Source organism: Scyliorhinus torazame, chromosome 2 (assembly GCF_047496885.1).
Source record: "Scyliorhinus torazame isolate Kashiwa2021f chromosome 2, sScyTor2.1, whole genome shotgun sequence".
Lineage (NCBI taxonomy): Eukaryota > Metazoa > Chordata > Chondrichthyes > Carcharhiniformes > Scyliorhinidae > Scyliorhinus > Scyliorhinus torazame.
Genome location: NC_092708.1, coordinates 84,022,031 through 84,045,070, shown reverse-complemented (window position 1 = coordinate 84,045,070; position 23,040 = coordinate 84,022,031). Strand labels below are relative to the sequence as shown.

The 23,040-nt window shown below is 48.5% G+C and overlaps 1 protein-coding gene across 1 annotated transcript in view; it reads right to left on the bottom strand.

Moving 5' to 3' along the window:
- heg1 (heart development protein with EGF-like domains 1) overlaps positions 1-23,040 on the bottom strand; it is a 178,788-nt gene that overhangs the window by 24,094 nt on the left and 131,654 nt on the right. Inside the window, exons 3-4 of the mRNA XM_072473269.1 lie at positions 18,858-18,971; positions 14,818-14,940 (exon numbers count right to left, since the gene is read on the bottom strand). Coding sequence (XP_072329370.1) covers positions 14,818-14,940; positions 18,858-18,971 — 237 coding nt within the window. The remainder of the gene's footprint in view (positions 1-14,817; positions 14,941-18,857; positions 18,972-23,040) is intronic.

The following is a 23,040-nucleotide window of genomic DNA, read 5'->3' as shown; positions in this document are numbered from 1 at the left end:
ACGCCGCGTCACGACGTCGACGTCAATGCGTGCCCAAACTGTGGCAACACCCACTTAAAGGGACACTGCCCTGCAAGAGACAGGCAATGTTTAAACTGCGGGAAACCTGGATACTATGCAGCCTTGTGCAGGTCTGCACCACCAGTCAGAGGCCAGTGCTCCCAATTCCGACGACAGCGTGTCCAGAATGTGCAACGACGATTACAGGATTCTGATCCTTGCAGTACAACGGATCCAGAGGACGAGTCCTTCCAGCAGCCTGCCAGCTCCTGGACTATAACGGTAATGCCATCACGGCACTGGGGTCCTGCCATCTACTCGTCTCCAACCGGAGGACCCATGCACGGCTAAGGTTTGAAATTGTCAAGCCGGACAGGGCATCCCTACTGGGCACGCATGCCTGCAAAAAGCTAAACCTGGTGCAGCGGGTTTATTCAACGACATCTTCCAAAGTTGAACTTCAAGCTGGCATTGACGACATCCTCGCTCAGTATCCAGCTGTGTTTGACGGGATGGGCACTTTGCCATATCGGTACAAGGTCCTACTGCGACCTGATGCCAAGCCAGTGGTCCATGCACCACGCCGGGTCCCGGCTCCGCTGAAGGAGCGCCTGAAGGAACAGCTCAAGGAGCTGCAGCAGCAGGGGATCATTTCCAGGTTAACCGAACCAACTGACTGTGTCAGCTCGATGGTGGTGGTTAAAAAACCCTCTGGAGACCTGCGCATCTGCATTGATCCCAAGGATCTCAACCAGAATATAATGCGTGAACACTACCCCATCCCGACGCGGGAGGAACTCACCAGTGAGATGGCACATGCATGGTTTTTCACGAAGTTAGATGCATTGACATATGGACGATAAGGGAATAGTGTAGATGGGCTTTAGAGTGGTCTCACAGGTCGGCGCAACATCGAGGGCCGAAGGGCCTGTACTGCGCTGTTATGTTCTATGTTCTATGTCACATGGATTCTGGCAAATCCAGCTGGATGAGTCCAGCAGAAGGCTCTGCACCTTCAACACACCGTTTGGCAGGTACTGCTATAACCGTATGCCGTTCGGCATCGTCTCGACATCGGAAATATTTCATCGCATCATGGAGCAGATGATGGAGGGCATCGAAGGGGTTCGTGTGTACGTGGACGACGTCATCATATGGTCCACGACCCCTGAGGAGCATGTTTCCCGTCTCCAGCAGGTATTCCACCGCGTCCACGCCAATGGCCTGAATCTGAACAGGGCCAAATGTTGCTTTGGCATGTCGACACTCAAATTCCTAAGAACCAGATCTCTCAGCAGGGCGTGTGCCCCAACACAGACAAGGTCAAGGCCATCGCAGCCATGAAGGTCCCAGAAGACAAGAAGGCGGCATTGTGCTTCCTGGGCATGGTCAATTTTCTGGGCAAGTTCATCCCAAACATGGCCTCACACACCACGGCCCTACGAAACCTAGTGAAGAAGTTCACTGCCTTCGAGTGGAAGGCGATCCATCAGGCAGAGTGGTTGGAGCTGAAAGCCAAGCTCACCACTGCACGCGTATTGGCATTTTTCGACCCAGACAGGGAAACCAAAATCTCGACAGATGTGAGCCAGGTTGGCATCGGTGCGGTCCTGCTGCAACGCGAGGACACCTTATCCTGCGCACCGGTTGCCTACGCATCAAGGGCAATGACGCCCACCGAACAAAGGTATGCACAAATCGAGAAGGAATGCCTGGGCCTTCTCACTGGCATTCTCAAGTTTCACGACTATGTCTACGGCCTGCCGACATTCTTAGTCAAGACAGATCACAGGCCCCTGGTCCACATTATCTACAAGGACCTTAATGACATGACACCTCGGTTGCAGTGCATCCTCCTCAAACTCAGAAGGTACGACTTTGACCTGGTCTACACGCCTGGCAAGGAGCTCATCATTGCCGATACACTGTCCCGCTCCATCACCGTGCCTAGTGAACCACTGAATGTCATCCGGCAAATTGAGTCACGGTTGAGTCACAGGTGCAGCTGTGTGCTAGCACCCTCCCGGCATCTGATGAGAAGGTGATTCGTATCCGTGAGGAGACAGCCAAAGACCCCCTCTTGCAGCGTGTTATGCAACACCTCGCCAATGGATGGCAAAAGGGCAGTGCCCTCAATTTTTCAATGTAACTGACGATCTGACGGTGGTTGATAGTATCCTCCTCATGACGAATGTGATATAAAATAGTTACTTTAGAGTTACTAGTTAATGTAATGTAGAAATAAGCCACTTTGATTCTTGCAGTTAGGGACAAAGGAATTTGAGACCGCATGGAAAAAGCAGGAAGAGGTGTGTCTATGAGAGTGATGCTGCATTGATAGGGGCCAGAGAAAGGGATTGGAAGTGAGCCAATCAGAATAGATCGAACAGGTCAGGAGGGACATAGGCTGACCTATGTCCGTCGAGTATGTGAAACTTGATACCATTTGAATTGATTTTGCAGAGATCCCTTTGTCTTTTAGTTCAGTCGTTTTCTGGGATGTAAGAGGCTGGATGTCTCTTACGTTTCTGTAAGATGATTCAAGCTTGCAAGCTAAATAAATAACTTCTGTTTACGTGCGAATCCGTCTCAACTTTTATTGAGGCCAGACTGACAGAGAAAGAAATTTGGAGATCTACATTTGGTGCCGAAACCCGGGATTTCTCTGGGCGATCCTGATCCAACTGCGGAATCAGAATTAGACTGATTATGAACAGGAAGATGGGGAACAAAGGGCCCTCAATGTAGAACTGGAAAACGACCGCGCATTGATTGTTCCCCTCTTCTTATCGTCTGATTAGTCTGGTCACTCGCGGTTGGCACAGAAAGACCGCCTCGACGAAATCACAGGTCAGTCTGGGGATTAGCACTTTAATTGATGGGATTTCATATTGTTGTTTCGGCTTGGGTTAGGGTTTTGGGCTGATGGGACTTTAATAATGAAGGTTCAGTCTATTATCAGGGTTCAGAGGCTGATGTGACTTAATTAATGAAGGTTCAGTCTATTATATGGGTTCAGAGGCTGATGTGACTTCATTAATGAAGGTTCAGTCCAGTATAACTGTTTTTAAATCTGAAGATGGTTCAACTCTATGTGTGAGTGTTTTAAATATATAGTTGATTAAGCTAAAATTGTCTCCTTGGACTGTAAAGTTCCGAGGTCTAGTTGAGATTGTGAGGAATGCTGCATATTGGTTGAAGCAGAAGTCTCTCAAAGGGTTAACAGCAGCAGGCGGAGTTGAAAACAGACAGTGCTTCTCACTCAGGCTTTGAGATAACAGCAGCAGCCGTAGTGTAATCGGATACCTTTCCTTTGAGTCAGTGAACACCAGCAAAGTTACGTTTTGAATTAATTAAAGGAAACCAGTGGGTTTCTCCACCTCTTTGATAAAAGTTATTATTTTCGAAAGCAATTGATTGAAATTGCCAGAATCTTAAATTTTACTTACTTGAAATAAGGTTTATCTCATTTTATCTGGAGATTAATAGAAACTTAAAGAAGATCATGGACACCATTTTAAAAAGTGTCAATCTGGAGATGATAGTTGATTTTGCTAATACTTATGATAGTTGATTTTGCTAATACTTATGTGTATGTAAAAGAAAAAAAACTTGTTAAAAGAAAAATTGTTAAGATAAAGAAATAATTAAGTTGTAAATGTTATACAAGTTTGTGTTAAGCAAATTGTAAATTTAGTTCTGAGTTGAGATCAGAGCTAAGCTTGCAAGTTGCAGTAATTCAATTTGAATTTTCAAACATTTTTAAGTTTTAAAAAAAAAGAGAGCAAATAGAGAAAAGAAGGACACAGATCTTGAATGCGTTGAATAGCACATTTCAAAGGCCCATAAATCTTTCTGTTATCTTAGACCTAAAACCTAGGAAGATTGACGAGCCATAGGAATTTCTGGGGCGTTTTAATGAAATCTACCGGGGGCAGTTAGGCGATTTGCTGTATCAAAATGGTCAGAATTCCCCTCAATACTGTGCTATGTTAATGCATTGCCTACCACCTTCTGTGGTTACTGCTGTGAAATGTAATAACATGAATTGGACGGAGAACGACCCTTCCCAGATGGCAAGGGCAGTCAGATTTTACTGGAAGGAGGGTGTAGGCCAAGAAGGAGGCTCAGTTACAAAGGTTAAGACTGAGTATGTAATGAAAAAGGATGATCTGCGACCCCAACAAGCGGCAGAAATGGTAGTTTACCAGCAGGAGCTCCAATATAGTGACTTTGGGTGGGTGGATCAGCGAAGAGGAGGATGAGACAACAGTGCTATATTTCTATCACCCCCCCCAGTGGTGGACGTTAGACATTGAACAGTCACTGCATCACGTTACCCTGGCCTATGACAGAACTGGACGAAACAGGGAGTTGGTTGACAAATACCGGCCATTACTTGAGACCGAATGGCCAGTCAAGGTTACAGCCACAGTCACGGGAAAAGAAGGTACAGCCGATTTTGTTACAATATCACCACATTTATGGCCACAGTCAGCTTCGGTAAGCCCTCATATTACACGTCAGGTCCATGACCAGTACCATGCCAGGGATATGGGGCGAATGGTCAGCATCTTACCGCAGCTCGTCAGAATAGGTATGAGATATACCTTTTGAACAATCCACGTCTGACATTTAAATACTGTACCACTATCAATCCAGCCTGTTTTCTTAGTGGTCCCCCTGTCCATGAAGACGCACCTGGCCACGACTGTTTAGCCTTGATTCAGGAAACTACCACAATAAGGGGCGATTTGAGTGACATTTCGTCAGAACAACCTGATATGATTATATGTGGTCAAATATCCCACCGGGGTTTAGTTAATGACCTACTGCAGGCCCTCCTTCTGCCAGCGCAGATTTCCGTTATTAAATGCGCTGTCCACACGAATGGTACAACCCCAGTTGACGTTGGTAATGAACGAGCAGATTGTGCAGCGCGCACAGCCGCACAAATTCAGCAAGTGATGGTGCCTAAAATGTTAAGTCAGACTAAACGATCTACTATGAATGTGTGTGCTTCTGACAAGCCAATGCCAACCATCCAAGACGTCATAAGGTTACAGGAGGACGCTCCTGAGAGTGATAAACAAATGTGGAAACGGTTAGGTTGTACATATGATTCTGTTTCCTCTTTATGGACCACGCCTGCACATCAGACTTGTATGTCTGATGTACTGGCTTTATGGGTCATCGAATGTGTACACTTTGCAACTCATTGAGGGGCTCGAGGGACTAGTGATTTGTTGCTGGACACTTGGTGGCACCCTAAAATGCAGGGGTTGGCCCAAAGTATCAGTAATCGGTGTTTGATTTGTCAGCAATATAACACCGGAAAAGGTATCCCTTGTGGGAAGGGGCAAACCCCGTTGCCCAGTGGTCCCTTTGAGATGCTCCAAATGGATTACATTGAGTTGGAAAGGCGTCAATGTTACAAATATGTTTTGGTCATTGTGGATGTGTTCAGCAGATGGGTCGAGGCGTATCCGACTATCTATAGTAAAGCTGCTACTGTGGTTAAAGTCTTGATGAGGGAAATCATTCCCCGGTACGGTATACCAGCTCAGTTAAGTTCTGATAATGGGCCTCATTTTATTGGACAAATTAACAAGGAGTTTTGCTCCCAGTTGGGCATACGCCAGCAGTTACACTGTGCTTACAGACCGCAGGCAGCCGGGTTGGTTGAGAGACACAATCAGACCCTCAAAACTAAATTGGCTAAATTAAGAGCAGACACGGGACTGACATGGCTTAAGTTGCTCCCCGTTGCCCTCTTCCAGCTGCGGGTTACACCTGCGGGACCAGCCCGGCTCTCTCCCGCCGAGATTCTTTATGGCAGGCCTCTTAGAACTCCTTGGAGCCTGCAGGTTCCCAGACGGGTTCAGTTTCATCAGATGACTGAAGAAATGACCACCTATGTTCTAGCCCTTACGCAAGTGCTCAAGGAACTCCATGGCCCAGTCCGTGCGGCTCACCAGCCATTGCCCCAGTACCTAGCTCACTTTCAGTCCAGCCCGGTAGTTATGTCATGGTCAAAAAATTGGACTAGGAAGGGGTCGGAGCCGCGATGGGACAGGCCCTTCCAAGTTCTCCTTACCACCCCCACAGCAGTTAAAGTGGAGGGGCGAAGTGCTTGGGTCCACCTACATCACTGTAAATTGAGTCCATCTCCACTACTGTAAAAGGTCGGATACTAACCTGCCTCCCTTCTCCAGTGCTATTTTACAGGTGTGGAGCATGATGGAGTGGCTACGCATCGTCTGTCTGATATTTGGCCTCACTTCGCTTGGCGTGTTATTGGCGATGGACATGGAAAAGGGGAATATTATGTATCTGTGTAGCCCCAAACAATCTACAAGGATACATCACCTATGCAAAGGTGATGTTCTTCACTGCCCCCATATACGAGGACATGGTATCGACTCATGGAAGGTCATCAAAGTTAAGGAGAATGCGGGAGTCATGAAGCAGCTGCACCGGTCCCGGCGATGGGAAGGGAACATTATATGGACATTGCCTTGTTTTTGGAATACATGTAAATTTGATTTTGGATGTGTTAAAAGTGGTACAATAAAGGTAACATCAGGCTGTCAGAAGAGTGTAGGAAGAGACCATGAGAAAGAGAAAGGGACTAGAGAGAGGACGGGGCATGTGAGAAGGGAAGTACAGCTAGAACGTAGGTTACCGGGAGATGCACTTAAGTTAATTAAAGGCCAAACTGAGGAAAACCCGGGTAGTATGAATCTCTTCTACCAGATTTACCACCGTCTGTATGGCCAGGGACGGGTTGTCTGCTACCCAAACCCCGCAGCGGTGTCTAGGTTATTTTCTGTTTCACCGCTTTGGGGCACTCCCCAAACGGTGGTTCATTGTCGGCGTTCCGAGCCATTGCCCGAGCACGTCACTCTTCCTTACGATCCGGATTCAGCACCACCGGCTATTTGCCTTCCCCTCCCTCGGGATAATTCCCATTCACAGTACGATAGGCTGCGACGGTGGAGGGCGTACATACCTAGCCACTTCACTCCCAATAGGGATTCCCGGTCGTACGAGAATTGCTTCAGCAGTGAAGGATATGGCTGTTTGCTGGTAGAGGTGGACACAAATATAACATGTCTGTTTCCCACCTGTACGGACAGGAGGTGCCATATCACCCAGGCGTCTGGCCAATGCGTTTGTTATAACACCACTTGCGTTCCATTGAACGCTGGCCTCCAGCTCCTTTGTGGCTGGGCGAATGTCTCTCATATCACTGTTGGGAATAGGGTTTTCCGCATTGCTGGGCGGCCCGAATGGGCATTTCAAAATTGGATAAACTGGGCTACTGGGAGGTCCTTACGCAACCGATATGCTGATTGTGATGCTAGTCTCCACACGGAACAAGGATACTACTTTTTATTTAATGGTACGGCGACCAACGTTTTGTCACCCCATTTCCCCGCCGAATTGCTATAGGGACTCTAGTCCCTACCACAGTCCCCTGCCCTTCGGCGTGGAACCTGCATAATCAGTTAGCACGCCGGGCAGTCTCTGCTGAATTTTGCGAGAACTGGAAAAAACCTCAGGTTCTTGCACCCAACCGGGGCCACTCAGCCGGGTGGGGCATTCTGAGCGTATTGACACTGGGAGGTGTGGGGGGTTCCTTGGCTGTTAGTGATCGGAATTATTTTATTTGCGGCCTTACCATCTTGGGAAATGAAACCTTGGGAGCCCTCGGGGCAATAACTAAGGAGTTGTCTCAGCTACGGTTGTTTGCAATGCAGAACCGGTATGCTCTTGACTATCTTCTGGCCCGTGAGGGTGGGGTATGCGCCATAGTACAGGGCAAGTGTATCATGGGTGTTCAGGACTTGACCGCTAACATTACTAAATTTATGGATCGCATACGGGATCACTTGGACGGGATGCAGGATCCTGACTCTTGGGGTAACTGGGGATTTGGAGGATGGAAGGACTGGTTGATAAATATGGCCATGTATCTAGTGGTAGCTATCGGCTGCATCTTTGTGGGCCTGGCCATCCTTAAATGTGTGATGGGTAGAATGCGGGGTGCACTAGATCAGATCACCGCCCCAATCACCGAAAAAAAAATTTAACTGTTAAAATCCATGAGGGTGAGGCAGATGAAGGGGGGCTAAGACAGGAATTGGAAATGCAGCGACGGATCTTTTTAGATGAGGAACCGTAGCTATAGATTGGATAGTTCGGTTATCATGGAATGATAAAAGGAGGGAATGACGAATGTGATATAAAATAGTTACTTTAGAGTTACTAGTTAATGTAATGTAGAAATAAGCCACTTTGATTCTTGCAGTTAGGGACAAAGGAATTTGAGACCGCATGGAAAGCAGGAAGAGGTGTGTCTATGAGAGTGATGCTGCATTGATAGGGGCCAGAGAAAGGGATTGGAAGTGAGCCAATCAGAATAGATCGAACAGGTCTGGAGGGACATAGGCTGACCTATGTCCGTCGAGTATGTGAAACTTGATACCATTTGAATTGATTTTGCAGAGATCCCTTTGTCTTTTAGTTCAGTCGTTTTCTGGGATGTAAGAGGCTGGATGTCTCTTACGTTTCTGTAAGATGATTCAAGCTTGCAAGCTAAATAAATAACTTCTGTTTACGTGCGAATCCGTCTCAACTTTTATTGAGGCCAGACTGACAGAGAAAGAAATTTGGAGATCTACACTCAAACTGGACCGGATTGTAATTCCACACAGTCTCCAGAGCTTGGTGCTCCGTCAAATCCATGAGGGCCACCTGGGATCAGGCAGTACATCGTGAACATGTTCCTTAACTGTGCGATCTGTTAACATTTCCAGCCAGCGCAGAGTAAGGAGACAATTCAGCAGCATGAAATCAAAACTTCTCTGTGGTCCAAGGTTGGCATCGACCTCTTTCAGGCAAATGGTCGTGATTACGTGTTAATCATTGATTACTTTTCCAATTACCCTGAAGTCGTGAAGCTCTCAAACCTCACATCTCGGACCGGCTTCAAGGCCTGTAAGGAGGCGTTCTCCAGGCATGGTATCCCACTCACTGTCATGAGTGACAATGGCCCGTGCTTCAGCAGCCGTGAATGGTCTCTGCCCAGTCGTATCAGTTCAAACACGTCACTTCCAGCCCACACTATCCACAGTCAAACGGAAAAGTTGAGAAAAGGGTGCACATAGTGAAGCAGCTCATCTGCAAGGCCGCGGATTCTGCGTCTGACATTCAGCTTGCGCTGCTTGCATACAGGGCGACCCCACTGTCCACTGGCATGTCACCGGCTCAACTCCTGATGAACAGGGACCTGCGAACGACCACTTCCAGCCATAGACGTGCCCAACCTGGGTCACAGAGAAAATAACTCTGCCAGAGGGGTGAGGAAGGGAGATTACAGTCAGGCGGTGAGGAGGCAGAGAACAATGTCCGGGAAGGTGAGGGAGGAAGATTACAGTCAGGCGGTGAGGAGGGAGTGAACATTATCCGGGGAGGTGAGGGAGGGGTAGAACACTGTCGGGGAGGTGAGGGAGGGGTAGAACACTGTCGAGGGAGTGAGGGAGAGGGCGAACACTGTCGGGGAGGTGAGGAGGGGGAGAACACTGTCGGGGGGGTGAGGGTGGGGAGAACACTGTCGGGGAGGCGAGGGAGGGGCAGAATACTGTAGGAGTGTTAGGGAGGGGTGAACACTGTCAGGGAGGTGAGGGAGGGGGAGAACACTGTCGGGGAGGCGAGGGAGGGGCAGAACACTGTCGGGGGGGTGAGGGAGGGGTGAACACTGTCGGGGGGGTGAGGGAGGGGGAGAACACTGACGGAGTGTGAGGGAGGGGAGAACACTGTCGGGGGGGTGAGGGAGGGGGAGAACACAGTTGGGGAGGTGAGGAGGGGGAGAACACTGTCGGGGATGTGAGGGAGGCGGAGAACACTGTCGGGGGGATGAGGGAGGGGAGAACATTGTCGGGGGGGTGAGAGAGGGGAGAACACTGTCGGGCAGCTGGGGGAGGGGGAGAACACTGTCAGGGAGGTGAGGAGGGGGAGAACACTGTCAGGGAGGTGAGGGAGGGGGAGAACACTGTCGGGGGGGTGAGGGAGGGGGAGAACACTGTCAGGGAGGTGAGGAGGGGGAGAACACTGTCAGGGAGGTGAGGGAGGGGGAGAACACCGTCGGGGGTGTGAGGGAGGGGAGAACACTGTCGGGGGTGTGAGGGAGGGGAGAACACTGTCGGGGAGGTGAGGAGGGGGAGAACACTGTCGGGGGGAGTGAGGGAGGGGGAGAACACTGTCGGGGAGGTGAGGGAGGGGGAGAACACTGTCGGGGGTGTGAGGGAGGGGGAGAACACTGTCGGGGGGAGTGAGGGAGGGGGAGAACACTGTCGGGGGGGTTGAGGGAGGGGAGAACACAGTCGGGTGGGTGAGGGAGGGGAGAACACTGTCGGGGGGAGTGAGGGAGGGGGAGAACACTGTCGAGGGGGTGAGGGAGGGGGAGAACACTGACGGAGTGTAAGGGAGGGGAGAACACTGTCGGGGGGTTGAGGGAGGGGGAGAACACTGTCGGGGGTGTCAGGGAGGGGGAGAACACTGTCGGGGGGATGAGGGAGGGGGAGAACACTGTCGGGGGGATGAGGGAGGGGGAGAACACTGTCAGGGGGATGAGGGAGGGGAGAACATTGTCGGGGGGGGTGAGAGAGGGGAGAACACTGTCGGGGAGCTGAGGGAGGGGGAGAACACTGTCAGGGAGGTGAGGGAGGGGGAGAACACTGTCAGGGAGGTGAGGGAGGGGGAGAACACTGTCGGGGGGGTGAGGGAGGGGGCGAACACTGTCGGGGAGGTGAGGAGGGGGAGAACACTGTCAGGGAGGTGAGGGAGGGGAGAACACTGTCGGGGGGGGTGAGGGAGGGGGCGAACACTGTCGGGGAGGTGAGGAGGGGGAGAACACTGTCGGGTGGGTGAGGGAGGGGGAGAACACTGTCGGGGGGTTGAGGGAGGGGAGAACACTGTCGGGGGGTTGAGGGAGGGGGAGAACACTGTCGGGGGGGTGAGGGAGGGGGAGAACACTGTCAGGGAGGTGAGGGAGGGGAGAACACTGTCGGGGGGGGTGAGGGAGGGGGCGAACACTGTCGGGGAGGTGAGGAGGGGGAGAACACTGTCGGGTGGGTGAGGGAGGGGGAGAACACTGTCAGGGAGGTGAGGGAGGGGGAGAACACTGTCGGGGGGGGTGAGGGAGGGGGCGAACACTGTCGGGGGGTTGAGGGAGGGGAGAACACTGTCGGGGGGTTGAGGGAGGGGAGAACACTGTCGGGGGGTGAGGGAGGGGAGAACACTGTCGGGGCGTTGAGGGAGGGGAGAACACTGTCGGGGGGTTGAGGGAGGGGAGAACACTGTCGGGGGGTTGAGGGAGGGGAGAACACTGTCGGGGGGTTGAGGGAGGGGAGAACACTGTCGGGGGGTTGAGGGAGGGGGAGAACACTGTAGGAGTGTGAGGGAGGGGAGAACACTGTCGGTGGGGTGAGGGGGGGAGAACACTGTCGGGGGGGTGAGGGAGGGGGAGAACACTATCGGGGGGGTTGAGGAGGGGGAGAACACTGTAGGAGTGTGAGGGAGGGGAGAACACTGTCGGTGGGGTGAGGGAGGGGAGAACACTGTCGGGGGGTTGAGGGAGGGGAGAACACTGTCGGTGGGGTGAGGGAGGGGAGAACACTGTCGGTGGGGTGAGGGAGGGGAGAACACTGTCGGTGGGGTGAGAGAGGGGAGAACACTGCCGGGGGGGTGAGGGAGGGGGAGAACACTGTCGGGGGGGTTGAGGAGGGGGAGAACACTGTAGGAGTGTGAGGGAGGGGAGAACACTGTCGGTGGGGTGAGGGAGGGGAGAACACTGTCGGGGGGGTGAGGGAGGGGGAGAACACTGTCGGGGGGGTGAGGGAGGGGGTGAACACTGTCGGGGTGGTGAGGGAGGGGGAGAACACTGTCGGGGGGGTGAGGAGGGGGAGAACACTGTAGGAGTGTGAGGGAGGGGGAGAACACTGTCGGGGGGGTGAGGAGGGGGAGAACACTGTCGGGGGGGTGAGGGAGGGGGAGAACACTGTCGGGGGGGTGAGGGAGGGGAGAACACTGTCGGGGGGGTGAGGGAGGGGTGAACACGGTGAGGGAGGGGGAGAACACTGTCAGGGGGAGTGAGGGAAGGGGTGAACACTGTCGGGGGGGTGAGGAGGGGGAGAACACTGTCGGGGGATGAGGAGGGGGAGAACACTGTAGGAGTGTGAGGGAGGGGAGAACACTGTCGGTGGGTTGAGGGAGGGGGAGAACACTGTCAGGGAGGTGAGGGAGGGGAGAACACCGTCGGGGGTGTGAGGGAGGGGTGAACACTGTCGGGGAGGTGAGATGCGGGAGAACACTGTCGGGGGGTTGAGGGAGGGGGATAACACGGTCGGGGGGGTGAGGGAGGGGGTGAACACTGTCGGGGGGGGTGAGGAGGGGGAGAACACTGTCGGGGAGGTGAGGGAGGGGGAGAACACTGTCGGGGGGGTGAGGGAGGGGAGAACACTGTCGGGGGGGTGAGGGAGGGGAGAACACTGTCGGGGAGGTGAGGGAGGGGGAGAACACTGTCGGTGGGGTGAGGGAGGGGGAGAACACTGTCGGGGGGGTGAGGGAGGGGAGAACACTGTCGGGGGGGTGAGGGAGGGGAGAACACTGTCGGGGAGGTGAGGGAGGGGAGAACACTGTCGGGGAGGTGAGGGAGGGGAGAACACTGTCGGGGGAGTGAGGGTGGGGGAGAACACTGTCGGGGGGGTGAGGGAGGCGGAGGACACTGTCGGGGGAGTGAGGGTGGGGGAGAACACTGTCGGGGGAGTGAGCCTGGGGGAGAATACTGTTGGGGGAGTGAGGGAGGCGGAGGACACTGTCGGGGGAGTGAGGGTGGGGGAGAACACTGTTGGGGGAGTGAGGGAGGGGGAGAACACTGTCGGTGTGTGAGGGAGGGGGAGAACACTGTCGGTGTGTGAGGGAGGGGGAGAACACCGTCGGGGGGTGAGGGAGGGAGAACACTGTCGGGGGAGTGAGGGAGGGGAGAAGACTGTCGGAGTGTGAGGGAGGGGAAGAACACTGTTGCGGGTTGAGGGTGGGTGAGGACACTGTCGGGGGGTTGAGGGAGGTAGAACACTGTCGGGGGTGTGAGGGAGGGGGAGAACACTGTCGGGGGAGTGAGCGTGGGGGAGAATACTGTTGGGGGAGTGAGGGAGGGGAGAACACTGTCAAAGGGGTGACAAAAGAGGAGAACACTGTCGGGGGTGAGGTACGGGATTTATATTGTCCAGGGGCGTGAGTTAGGTCGGAGAACACTGTCGGGGGAGTGGTGGGAAGGAAGGGGGATAGTTTGGGGAGAATGAGGGAGAGGGTAAGATCATTGTCGGAGGAGTGAGGGACAGAGGAGCACGCTGTCAGGAGCTGAGTGAGGGAGTGGACATTGTTGGGGATGAGGGGGGATTTGCACCATCACTGGGGCGAGGCTGTGCAGTTTTACAATTTGACAGTTCGAGGCAATTTTAAAACCATAAGTTTTTCCCTCAAACTCGGCCTGTTCATTAAAAGAATTGTAAGTAATTTGATTTAGAAATCCAGGCCTTGCGTTATTTAATAATTGTAGATACAGAAAAATCACATTTTCTACTGTGAAACAGATCTGTGAAACAATTAACACAAGCTTTGTGACATTTAAATTCTTACTTCCCAGAATACAGCGGCTAATGCCACAAAAAGAAGACACGGTTTAACATCTACACTGTACCATAAATCCTGACTGATTATCTACGATGGGGGCGGAAAGGATTGAAAATCAGGCCTTAAAAATTCTGGCAATATGTTTACCTGTCATTAGTGTCAGTCAGAATTGTTTGGATGCTAATCGGGAGAATTGGGCCATATTGTTTATGGGTTTGTGCCAATGGGATGACTATCAAGGTGAGCAAGTCAGCCGAATGTAAAGTTAAGAATCTTTTTACATAGTGTTAGGACCACTTGAATGAGAGCGGTTAAATAAACCCGGTTTGTTCTCACTGGAACGACAGAGGTTGAGGGGTGACCTAATAGAGGTCTACAAAATTATGAGGGGCATAGACAGAGTGGATAGTCCAGTGGCTTTTCCCCAGGGTAGCGGGGTCAATTACTAGGGGACAGAGGTTTAAGGTGCGAGGGGCAAGGTTTAGAGGAGATGTACGAGGCAAGTTTTTTTACACAGAGGGTAGTGGGTGCCTGGAACTCACTGCCCCGACAGTGTTCTCCCCCTCCTCACCCACACGACAGTGTCCTCCGCCTCCCTCACCTCCCCGACAGTGTTCTCCCCCTCCCTCACCCCCCGACAGTGTTCTCCCCTCCCTCACACTCCGACAGTGTTCTCCCCCTCCCTCACCTCCCTGACAGTGTTCTCCCCTCCCTCACTCCCCCGTCAGTGTTCTCCCCTCCCTCACCATCACTGGGGCGAGGCTGTGCAGTTTTACAATTTGACAGTTCGAGGCAATTTTAAAACCATAAGTTTTAAGGAGGAGATGGTGGAAGCAGGGACGATAGTGACATTTAAGGGGCATCTTGACAAATACATGAATAGGATGGGAATAGAGGGATACGGACCCAGGAAGTATAGAAGATTTTAGTTTAGACGGGCAGCATGGTCGGCACGGGCTTGGAGGGCCGAAGGGCCTGTCCCTGTGCTGTACTTTTCTTTGTTTTTTGTTCTTTGTTAAATTTAACTAAAGAAAAATAGCTTCTCCGGAAAGCTAAGCAAAAGTCAGAAGCTAAGGTTTTCATCCATTGCATCTCCAGAATGGCAAATCATGTTCTTACCCAAAGTGCATCTTGCTCCCTTCTCAAGGTAATAACCAGGGTAACACTTGCAGGTGAAAGAGCCCAAATTATTGACACATTTTGTCCGAGATGGACATGGATTGGAAAGACATTCATCCACATCTGCTTGAAGAGAACAACAAATTACTAAGTAAAAATTCAAACTGGATTGGAAGTTTAAAGAAAGCACGTTGTATTTCATTCCCAAGTCACTGACAACATGATAATACAAACCAAAATATGATGGCCTGTGAATTACGTAAAGATACAATATCATGATTAACCAATATTGGCTGATGATGATTTTTTTTGTTTTGCTCTTAGTTTCCCTCTGTGTATCCTCAACTATGGCAAAATTTAAGCCAGGTAACTTGCTGCGCCATCTGTTGGTGCTGCAGCAGCAACAAAGACTTGCGTTTATTTGGCATCTTTAATGTAATAAAACATTCAATGCACTACACAGGAGCATTATAAAGACAAAATGGATATCGAGCCACATTAGAGCATATTAGAGCAGATGGCCAAAAGCTTGGTCGAAGAGGTAGGTGTTAAGGAGCAGCTTAAAGGTGGAAAGCAATATCGAGACTGGGAAGTGTAGGGAGGGTGTTTGAAAGCTTGTCGGCCATCCAACTGAAGGAAGAGTCACCAATGGTGGAGCAATCAAAACTGGGGATGCTCAAGAATCCAAAATTAGAAGAGTGAAGCTGCCTTGGAGGGTCGTAGAGGGATGGAGGGAGTGACAAAGCCATGGAGCAATTTGAAAACAAGGATGAGAATTTTAAAATTGAAGTGTTGCAACCTTAGTATAGGGTCTTTTGATTTGGTCAGTGGTCAGGGACAGGAGGATGTGACTGCAAGTGAGGAAGGTATGGTGATTGAGAAGATCAGAGTGGACAAGCTGCAATCAGATTTGAGGTTCTTTCTGCTTGTCTGGATGAGCAAGAGAACCATGGCACTGCAGTACAGGAAGTCGTTCAAGTGGGGAGAGTAAATAGCAATGTCGTGGTAGTAAGGAGAATAGTCAGGGGGATAGACACACTTCTGTGTCGCCAAGATCGAATGTCCAGAAGGCTGTGTTGCCTGCCCAGTGCCACGGATATCGGCTTAGGGCTAGAGAGGAACTTGCAGTAGGAGGGTGGGATCCAGTTGTTGTGTTCCATGTTTGTGCCAATGGCATAAACAGGACTAGGAAAGAGGTTGTGCTTAGTGAGCGTGAGCAGCTAGGGGCTAGGTTAAAAATCAGAACAACGATGATGAACCATGACCAAATTGGCATAGGGTAACTAAGATTGGGGTGTTGTGTGCTTGGCTGAAAATTTGGGGTAGGCAGAATGGGTTTTGATTATTGGGGCACTAGAACCAGTACTGGGGATGGTGGGAGCTGTAACATTGGGATGGTTTTCAACTGAACTGTTCTGGATCCAGTGTTCTGGCAAATCATCAAACTAGGGCTGTAGAAAGGGCTTTGAACTAAACAGTTATGGGGTTTGGGGGGAGGGATCACTTGAAGGAATGTGTGGTAAATTAAAGGGAAGTAACAAGGCAATTGAGAACGGTCATAATAAGGCTCATGATAATCAAAGCAAGGCAGGAAGGCGTAGAGTGTACAATGTGGCACCAAAAAAGTAGGACAGAGTTTGCAGAAGCAGAGGAAAAAGACAGAACTAAAGGTTCTATATCTGAATGTGCATAGTATTGGTCACAAGATGGATGAAGTTTCAGCCCAAATAGAAATAAATTTGTATGATCTTATTGTTGTTACAGAACGTGTAAGGTGACCAAGGCTGGGATCTGAATATTCTAGAATCTTGACATTTTGGAAGAAAGTTAGAAAAAGATTGTGGGGTAGCTCTGTTTTTAATAATGACATTAGGACGATAATGTGAGATGACCTTAGTTCTAAAATGAAGACTCAGTTCGTGTAGGGATAAGCAATAATAGCAAAGGCAAGAAATCACTTGTAGGAGTCGGCTCCCTAGCAGTAACTGTGCTTCAAAGACAGAGTATTCAAGAGTAAATAATGGGGGCTTGTAGACATAGACATAGAATTTACAGTGCAGAAGGAGACCATTCAGCCCATTGAGTCTGCACCGGCCCTTGGAAAAGAGCACGCTACCTAAGCCCACGCCTCCACCCTATCCCCTTTATCCCCATAACCCAGTAACACCACCTAACCCTTTGGACATTAAGGGCAATTTAGAATGGCCAATCCACCTCACCTGCACATCTTTGGACTGTGGGAGGAAACCGGGAGCACCCGGATGAAACCCACGCACACACGGGGAGAACGTGCAGACTCCACACAGACAGTGACCCAAGCAGGGAATCGAACCTGGGACCCTGGAGCTGTAAAGCGACTGTGCTAACCACTATGGTACCGTGCTGGTACTTGTACCTTATTTGTAAGAAAGGTACTGAAATAATCAAGGTTCATGGTTGGCTTTAAGCAACAACATGGCGATTGGGCGAATCAGATTGGCAAAGCCAGTCTGGAAGATAAGTTCATAGAGTGTGTTCAGAACAATTTCATAGGGCAGCATGCTCTAGAACCAACCAGAGTCCCCAGGACCTGAATGCATGAATCCTAGTGTCTTAAAAAAATTGGCTGTTGAGATAGAAGGTGTATCCATTGTAAGTTTCCAAAATTCCCTAGATTCTGGAAAGATCCCATCAGATTAGAAAATAGCAATTGTAACTCACTTATTTAAGAAAGGAGGGAGACAAACAGCAGAAAACTACATGACAGTTAGCCTCGACTATCTAAAATCTATGTTAATGACTTAATGAAGGGACCAAATGTATGGTTGCTAAATTTGCTGGTGACACAAATATAGCTCAGAGTGAGTAGTGAGAAGACAGTAGGAGTCTGCAGAGGGATATAGATAGGTTAAATGAGTGGGGAAAACTTTGGCAGATTAAGTATGATGTGGAAATAGGTGAACTTGTCAACTTTGGCAGGAAGAATAGAAAAGCATCATATTATTTAAACAAAGAGAGATTGCTGAACTCGAAGGTACAGAGCGATCTGAGTGCCCCGGAACACGAAACACAAAAAGTTAGTATGCAGGTACAGCAAGTGATTAGGAGGAAAAATGAAATGTTGTTATTTATTGCAAAGGAAATGGAACAGAAAAGTGGGGAAGTTTTGCTATAGTTGTACAGGGCTTTGCTAAGACCACTTCTGCAGTATTGTGTACAGTTTTGCTCTCTTTACGTAAGAAGTAATATCACTGCATTAGAAGCTGTTCCGAGAAGGTTCGCTTAACTGATTTCCGTCATGAAGAGGTTATTTTATGAGGAACAATTGACAGATTGGACCTCTATCCATTGGAGTTTAGAAGAATTAGAGATGATCTCCCTGAAACATATATCTTAAGGGACTTGGCAGGGTGGATGCTGAGAGAATGGTCCCCCTGTGGGAAAGACCAAGACTAGGGGACACAGTTTTAAAAAAAAGGTTTCTCCCATTTAAGACAATGATGAAGAGATTTTATTTTTCTCCCAGAGAGTTGTTACTCTGTGGAATCCTCTTCACAGAGAGCAGTACCACTGAAAATGTTTAAGATTGAGTTATAAAGAGTCTTGATTGACAAGGGAGTCAAAGGAGGTTGACAGGAAAGTAGAATTGGAATAATAATAATAATCTTTATTGTCACAAGTAGACTTACATTAACACTGCAATGAAGTTACTGTGAAAATTCCCTAGTCGCTACATTCCGGCACCTTTTCGGGTACACAGAGGAAGAATTCAGAATGTCCAATTCACCTAACAAGCATGTCTTTCGGGACTTGAGGGAGGAAACCGAAGCACCCGGAGAAAACCCACGCAGACACGGGAGAACGTGCAGGCTCCGCACAGACAGTGACCCAAGCCGGGAATCGAACCTGAGACCCTGGCGCTGTGAAGCAACAATGCTAACCACTGTGCTACCATGCTCAGATCCACCATGATCATATCAAATGGTAAGGCACGCTTGAGATGTCAAATGGTCTTCTCCTGCTCATAATTCATATGTTCGTATCACAGCAGAATATGTTACCTTTGCTGCAGTTCACTCCTTGCCAGTTGGGTGGGCATGCACACTTTTTGCTATTATTGCAATGATTGACACAAGTGCCTCCATTAAGGCAAGGATTTGATTTGCAGAGATTCTCTGTTTAAAAGAAAATATAGAATTTATTAACATCTAATAACTTGACAAGGTTCTAAAATATTTGTAACATTAGCTTTAATAAGGACATGGGGGGTCTATACCAAGTATAATAAAGAACTTTGATTTATTTACAATTACGGTAGATACATTTCCTGGTAGATCCTTACTGGCCGACCTTTTATACAATGCTACATGGAGTTACCCTGCCCCGCAGTGGGGGAGCTCGTTCTCCGCGAGAACCACGGTAAGATAATCATTCCCAGCCCGGACGTCTTGTGTGGGATGTTACATTAGCAAACAGAGTACTCAAACCAAAATCATAAGTGATCAATCAGGTTGTGTCATTAAATATAGAATTTTGAGCTGACAAAATGACAGGTAATAGATGAAATTCTCCAACTTGGGATGGAGAATTGGGCGTCGGGGCAAAATCGGGGTCGGCATGGAAATAAATCCAAATGGGTCTTAATAATCTATTTGCATCTATTTAGCGGGCCCAGCGCTCTATGCTCCAGCCTCCCACGATTCTCCAGTCCCCGTGGCAGTGAATTATGTGAAATCCGTTTAAATGAGGTTTCTGCCACTGTGGGCATCAACTTCATGGGGTCGCCGTCGAGAGGCAAGGAAAATCAGGAAACATGAGAATCGCATGTCCTGATTCTCTCTGGATTTTCCACCCAGATCGCCGTTCTCTCTGATGGCAATTGCAGGCTGAAAATCACCCCCAAAGTGTCTGGGTATTTGTATAAATTAATTGTAGTAATAATGATACATAAATATAAAGAAACTAGCAGTTTTCAAATAAAGTTCACCTTTCTAGGCATCATTTATTTATGAACATTTCTTAATGAAATCTTACAGGAGGTAACTGGCAACATAAACTAAGGATGTCTTATAAATAAAGATAGCAAACAGTAAAAGTGTTGTGAATAAAAAGATCCTTCTCAGACAGTTTCAGGCTACTTTTTATATTGCATCACGAAAGGTGATAACATAAAGTGAATCATGATACAGTTGCAACGACAGATATAAATATTGTCCTCTGATACGTATATCTTTAGCAACGTAAATCCCAGTTTAACCCAAATGCTATCGGCAAAAGTCACACCTCAACAGTGGCTGGAAATAGTGCTTAACAAAATTGTTTCAGCAGCTTGACTCTGCTTTAAAAAGATGGGAATCCATCGTATGAAAATACCCTCATTCAAAAAGCAACAGAGTTAAATATACTGCGAACTTCAGCATCAGCAGTCAAGGAGCTAACAATTGGATTCATATATCTTGGAAATAACTGGGCACTGAAAAGTTTGATCTGGTGATTATTTGTGAATCGTATTCTTCTCAGACTGGTTATACTGTAGGACACTTTGGCTCAAGTTGATTGGTTGCTGCAGTTGTTATGTCGTTCTGCAACCTTTCCACTTTCTGATCCCCTCACACGTATTCATTGTCAAAGAGGCTACTAGCATGTAGGTAGATGCAGCATCACATCCTAACCAGTGCTACATCTGTCCAGTCATCCATAGCTTTAGTACATACCTCGAGGTTATTTTCCAAGATGACTTTGTGCCATATCTGCCTATGACTGGAACACACAGCATTTTTCAGCTCAGTGTGAAAAACCTAGTTTATAAAATTTCCCTCCAGCCTCCCATGACCAGTTTACCAATGAAACGGCTTTATAGAGTATTGTGTTGATGCTAATTGCATTGGCCGATTTCATATTGATGCCTCTGCCATTCCCTTTGCTGCAATTTTAATTACAGGGGATGCTTGTGAAATCCATTTACAACCTTTCACATGGTATCTAACGGAAGATTGCAACCAACACTCCTAAATAAAATTAGAAATAAAATCTGAATCCTATCAGACTTCACTCTATCGAGAACAGAACCTGAACGTGTCAGTGACAAAATATTAATACTCAAATAGCAAGGTTAAAATTTGGTGCACACGATGAGATGATTAATGAATTGTCAGCTGGTGTTCATCAGAGGGAGATCAAGGAAATTTGCTAGTGACTGGGGAATGCCCTCTGGCTAATATACTGTAAGTCATTATAGTTACTAAAAAGATTTAAAACTTGTTTTTCTGCAATACTTACCTTTGTTAGGTATCGCTTAGGCGTTTTTTTCAGTTGGTGATTTTTTTTAAATCTACTTTTTATCAGTGATATAGTTAATTGAATAAATAAACTAGTTTTTCAATATAAATTACACATGGGTCAAAATAGCCATCGACCAGTTTAAAAGTGAAACAGCCATTTTCTAATACTAGCAAATTCTGATTAAACAGGAACTTATAGTGGTTCGACAATTGTTGATTAGTAATTTAAGGGTTAAAATATTATAGAGATTGATAACATTTTTGTCCCTGAATTATAATCCTTTCAGTAAGAAATTGACCCCCAAAAATCTATGGGCCTTTGATCTCAGCGTAAATCACCCAGATTCTCCATGCTGGTTCTGAGGCTATGATCTAACTTAGTGATAAATTGCACGCTCACTCTTTTGAATTATGGTAAAACTTGACCTTTGCAGCTTCATAGTAATACAATTTGGCAATAACGTGATTGTTTGCGTTGAGTGGCAATTTAGATTTACGTATTTTTGAACATTTTCAGCTGAAGTAATTTTGTTTTTGTAGCTCAGATATATTCTGAAGTAACCTGGAGGTACAGTGCATTCCAAAAATGAATACAGTACTGTATATACTTGAAGTATATCCCACAAATCAACCAAATGAAAGTATTAGCATAGCAATGCGTTTTATTTTTAAATACTTCAATTCAGAATTTATTTTATTCCTGTAAACGATGCACATTTGGAATCCTGCATCAAGAGTTTTTGTTTAGGAAATATTTTATTGAGGCATTTATAATTTTAACATTTTAAACAGCGAGATCCAGCACTCGCAAGAACCCCGCAATAACACACCAACTCCCCCCCACTCCATCAGTTCCTTGTATATTTCCATGACCCCCCCCCCCCCCCAACCACTGGTTTAGACATCATCTTATCCTATAGCCCCCTTTGTGGGAGGAGAGGAAAGTTCGGGCCCTGCCTCTGAACAAAATCCTGTCCCTGCAGGTACCAGAACCTATCCCCACCGGCAACTCAAACTTGTCCTCTAGCTCCTCCAGGCTCGGGAAGCCCTCCTCAATGAAGAGGTCCCCAAATCTCTCAATCTCTGTCCGCTGCCACCTCCTGAAGCTCCCGTCCAGCTACCCCCCGGAACAAACTGGTGGTTATCACAGATTGGTGACCACACCAATGACCCCTCCAGTCTCATGTGGTGCCTCCATTGCTCCCACACTCTCAGGGCTGCCACTACCACTGCGCTTGTGGAGTACCGAGCCGGGGAGAATGGCAGAGATGCTGCTAACAAAGCCTTCAGACTCGTGCCCTTGCAAGATGCCGCCTCCATTCGCTCCCACACCGACTACTCCCCCACTATCCATTTCATAACCATCGATATATTAACCGCGCAGTGGTAATTAATAAAGTTCGGAAGGACCAAGCCCCCCTCTCCTCGTCCCCGTTCCAGAAGGACCTTCTTCACTCTTGGGGCTTTCCCGGCCCATATTAAACCCGAGATCGCCGCATTCATCTTCCTACAAAATGCCTTGGGGATGAAGGTTGGAAGACACTGAAACACAAACAGCAATCTCAGGAGGACTGTCATTTTCTCAGTCTGTACCCTCCCTGCCAGTGACAGTGGGAACACGCCCCAGCTACGGAAGTCACCTTTCATTTGCTCAATCAACGTGCCCAAATTTAGTTTCGGAAGCTGACCCCAGTCCTTTGCCACTTGAATCCCTAGGTACTTTAAACTCCCTCCCACCACTTTGAACGGCATCTCCCTCAGTCTCCTCTCCTGCCTCCTTGCCTGGATCGCAAAAACCTCACTCTTGCCCATATTCAGTTTGTAACCTGAGAACCGGCCAAATTCCTCCAGTATTCCCATAATGCCTGCAATTCCGTCCAACAGGTCTGTTATATAAAGGAGCAAATCACCTGCATAGAGCGAGACCCAATGTCCCACCTCCCCCTCACTATCCCTCACCATA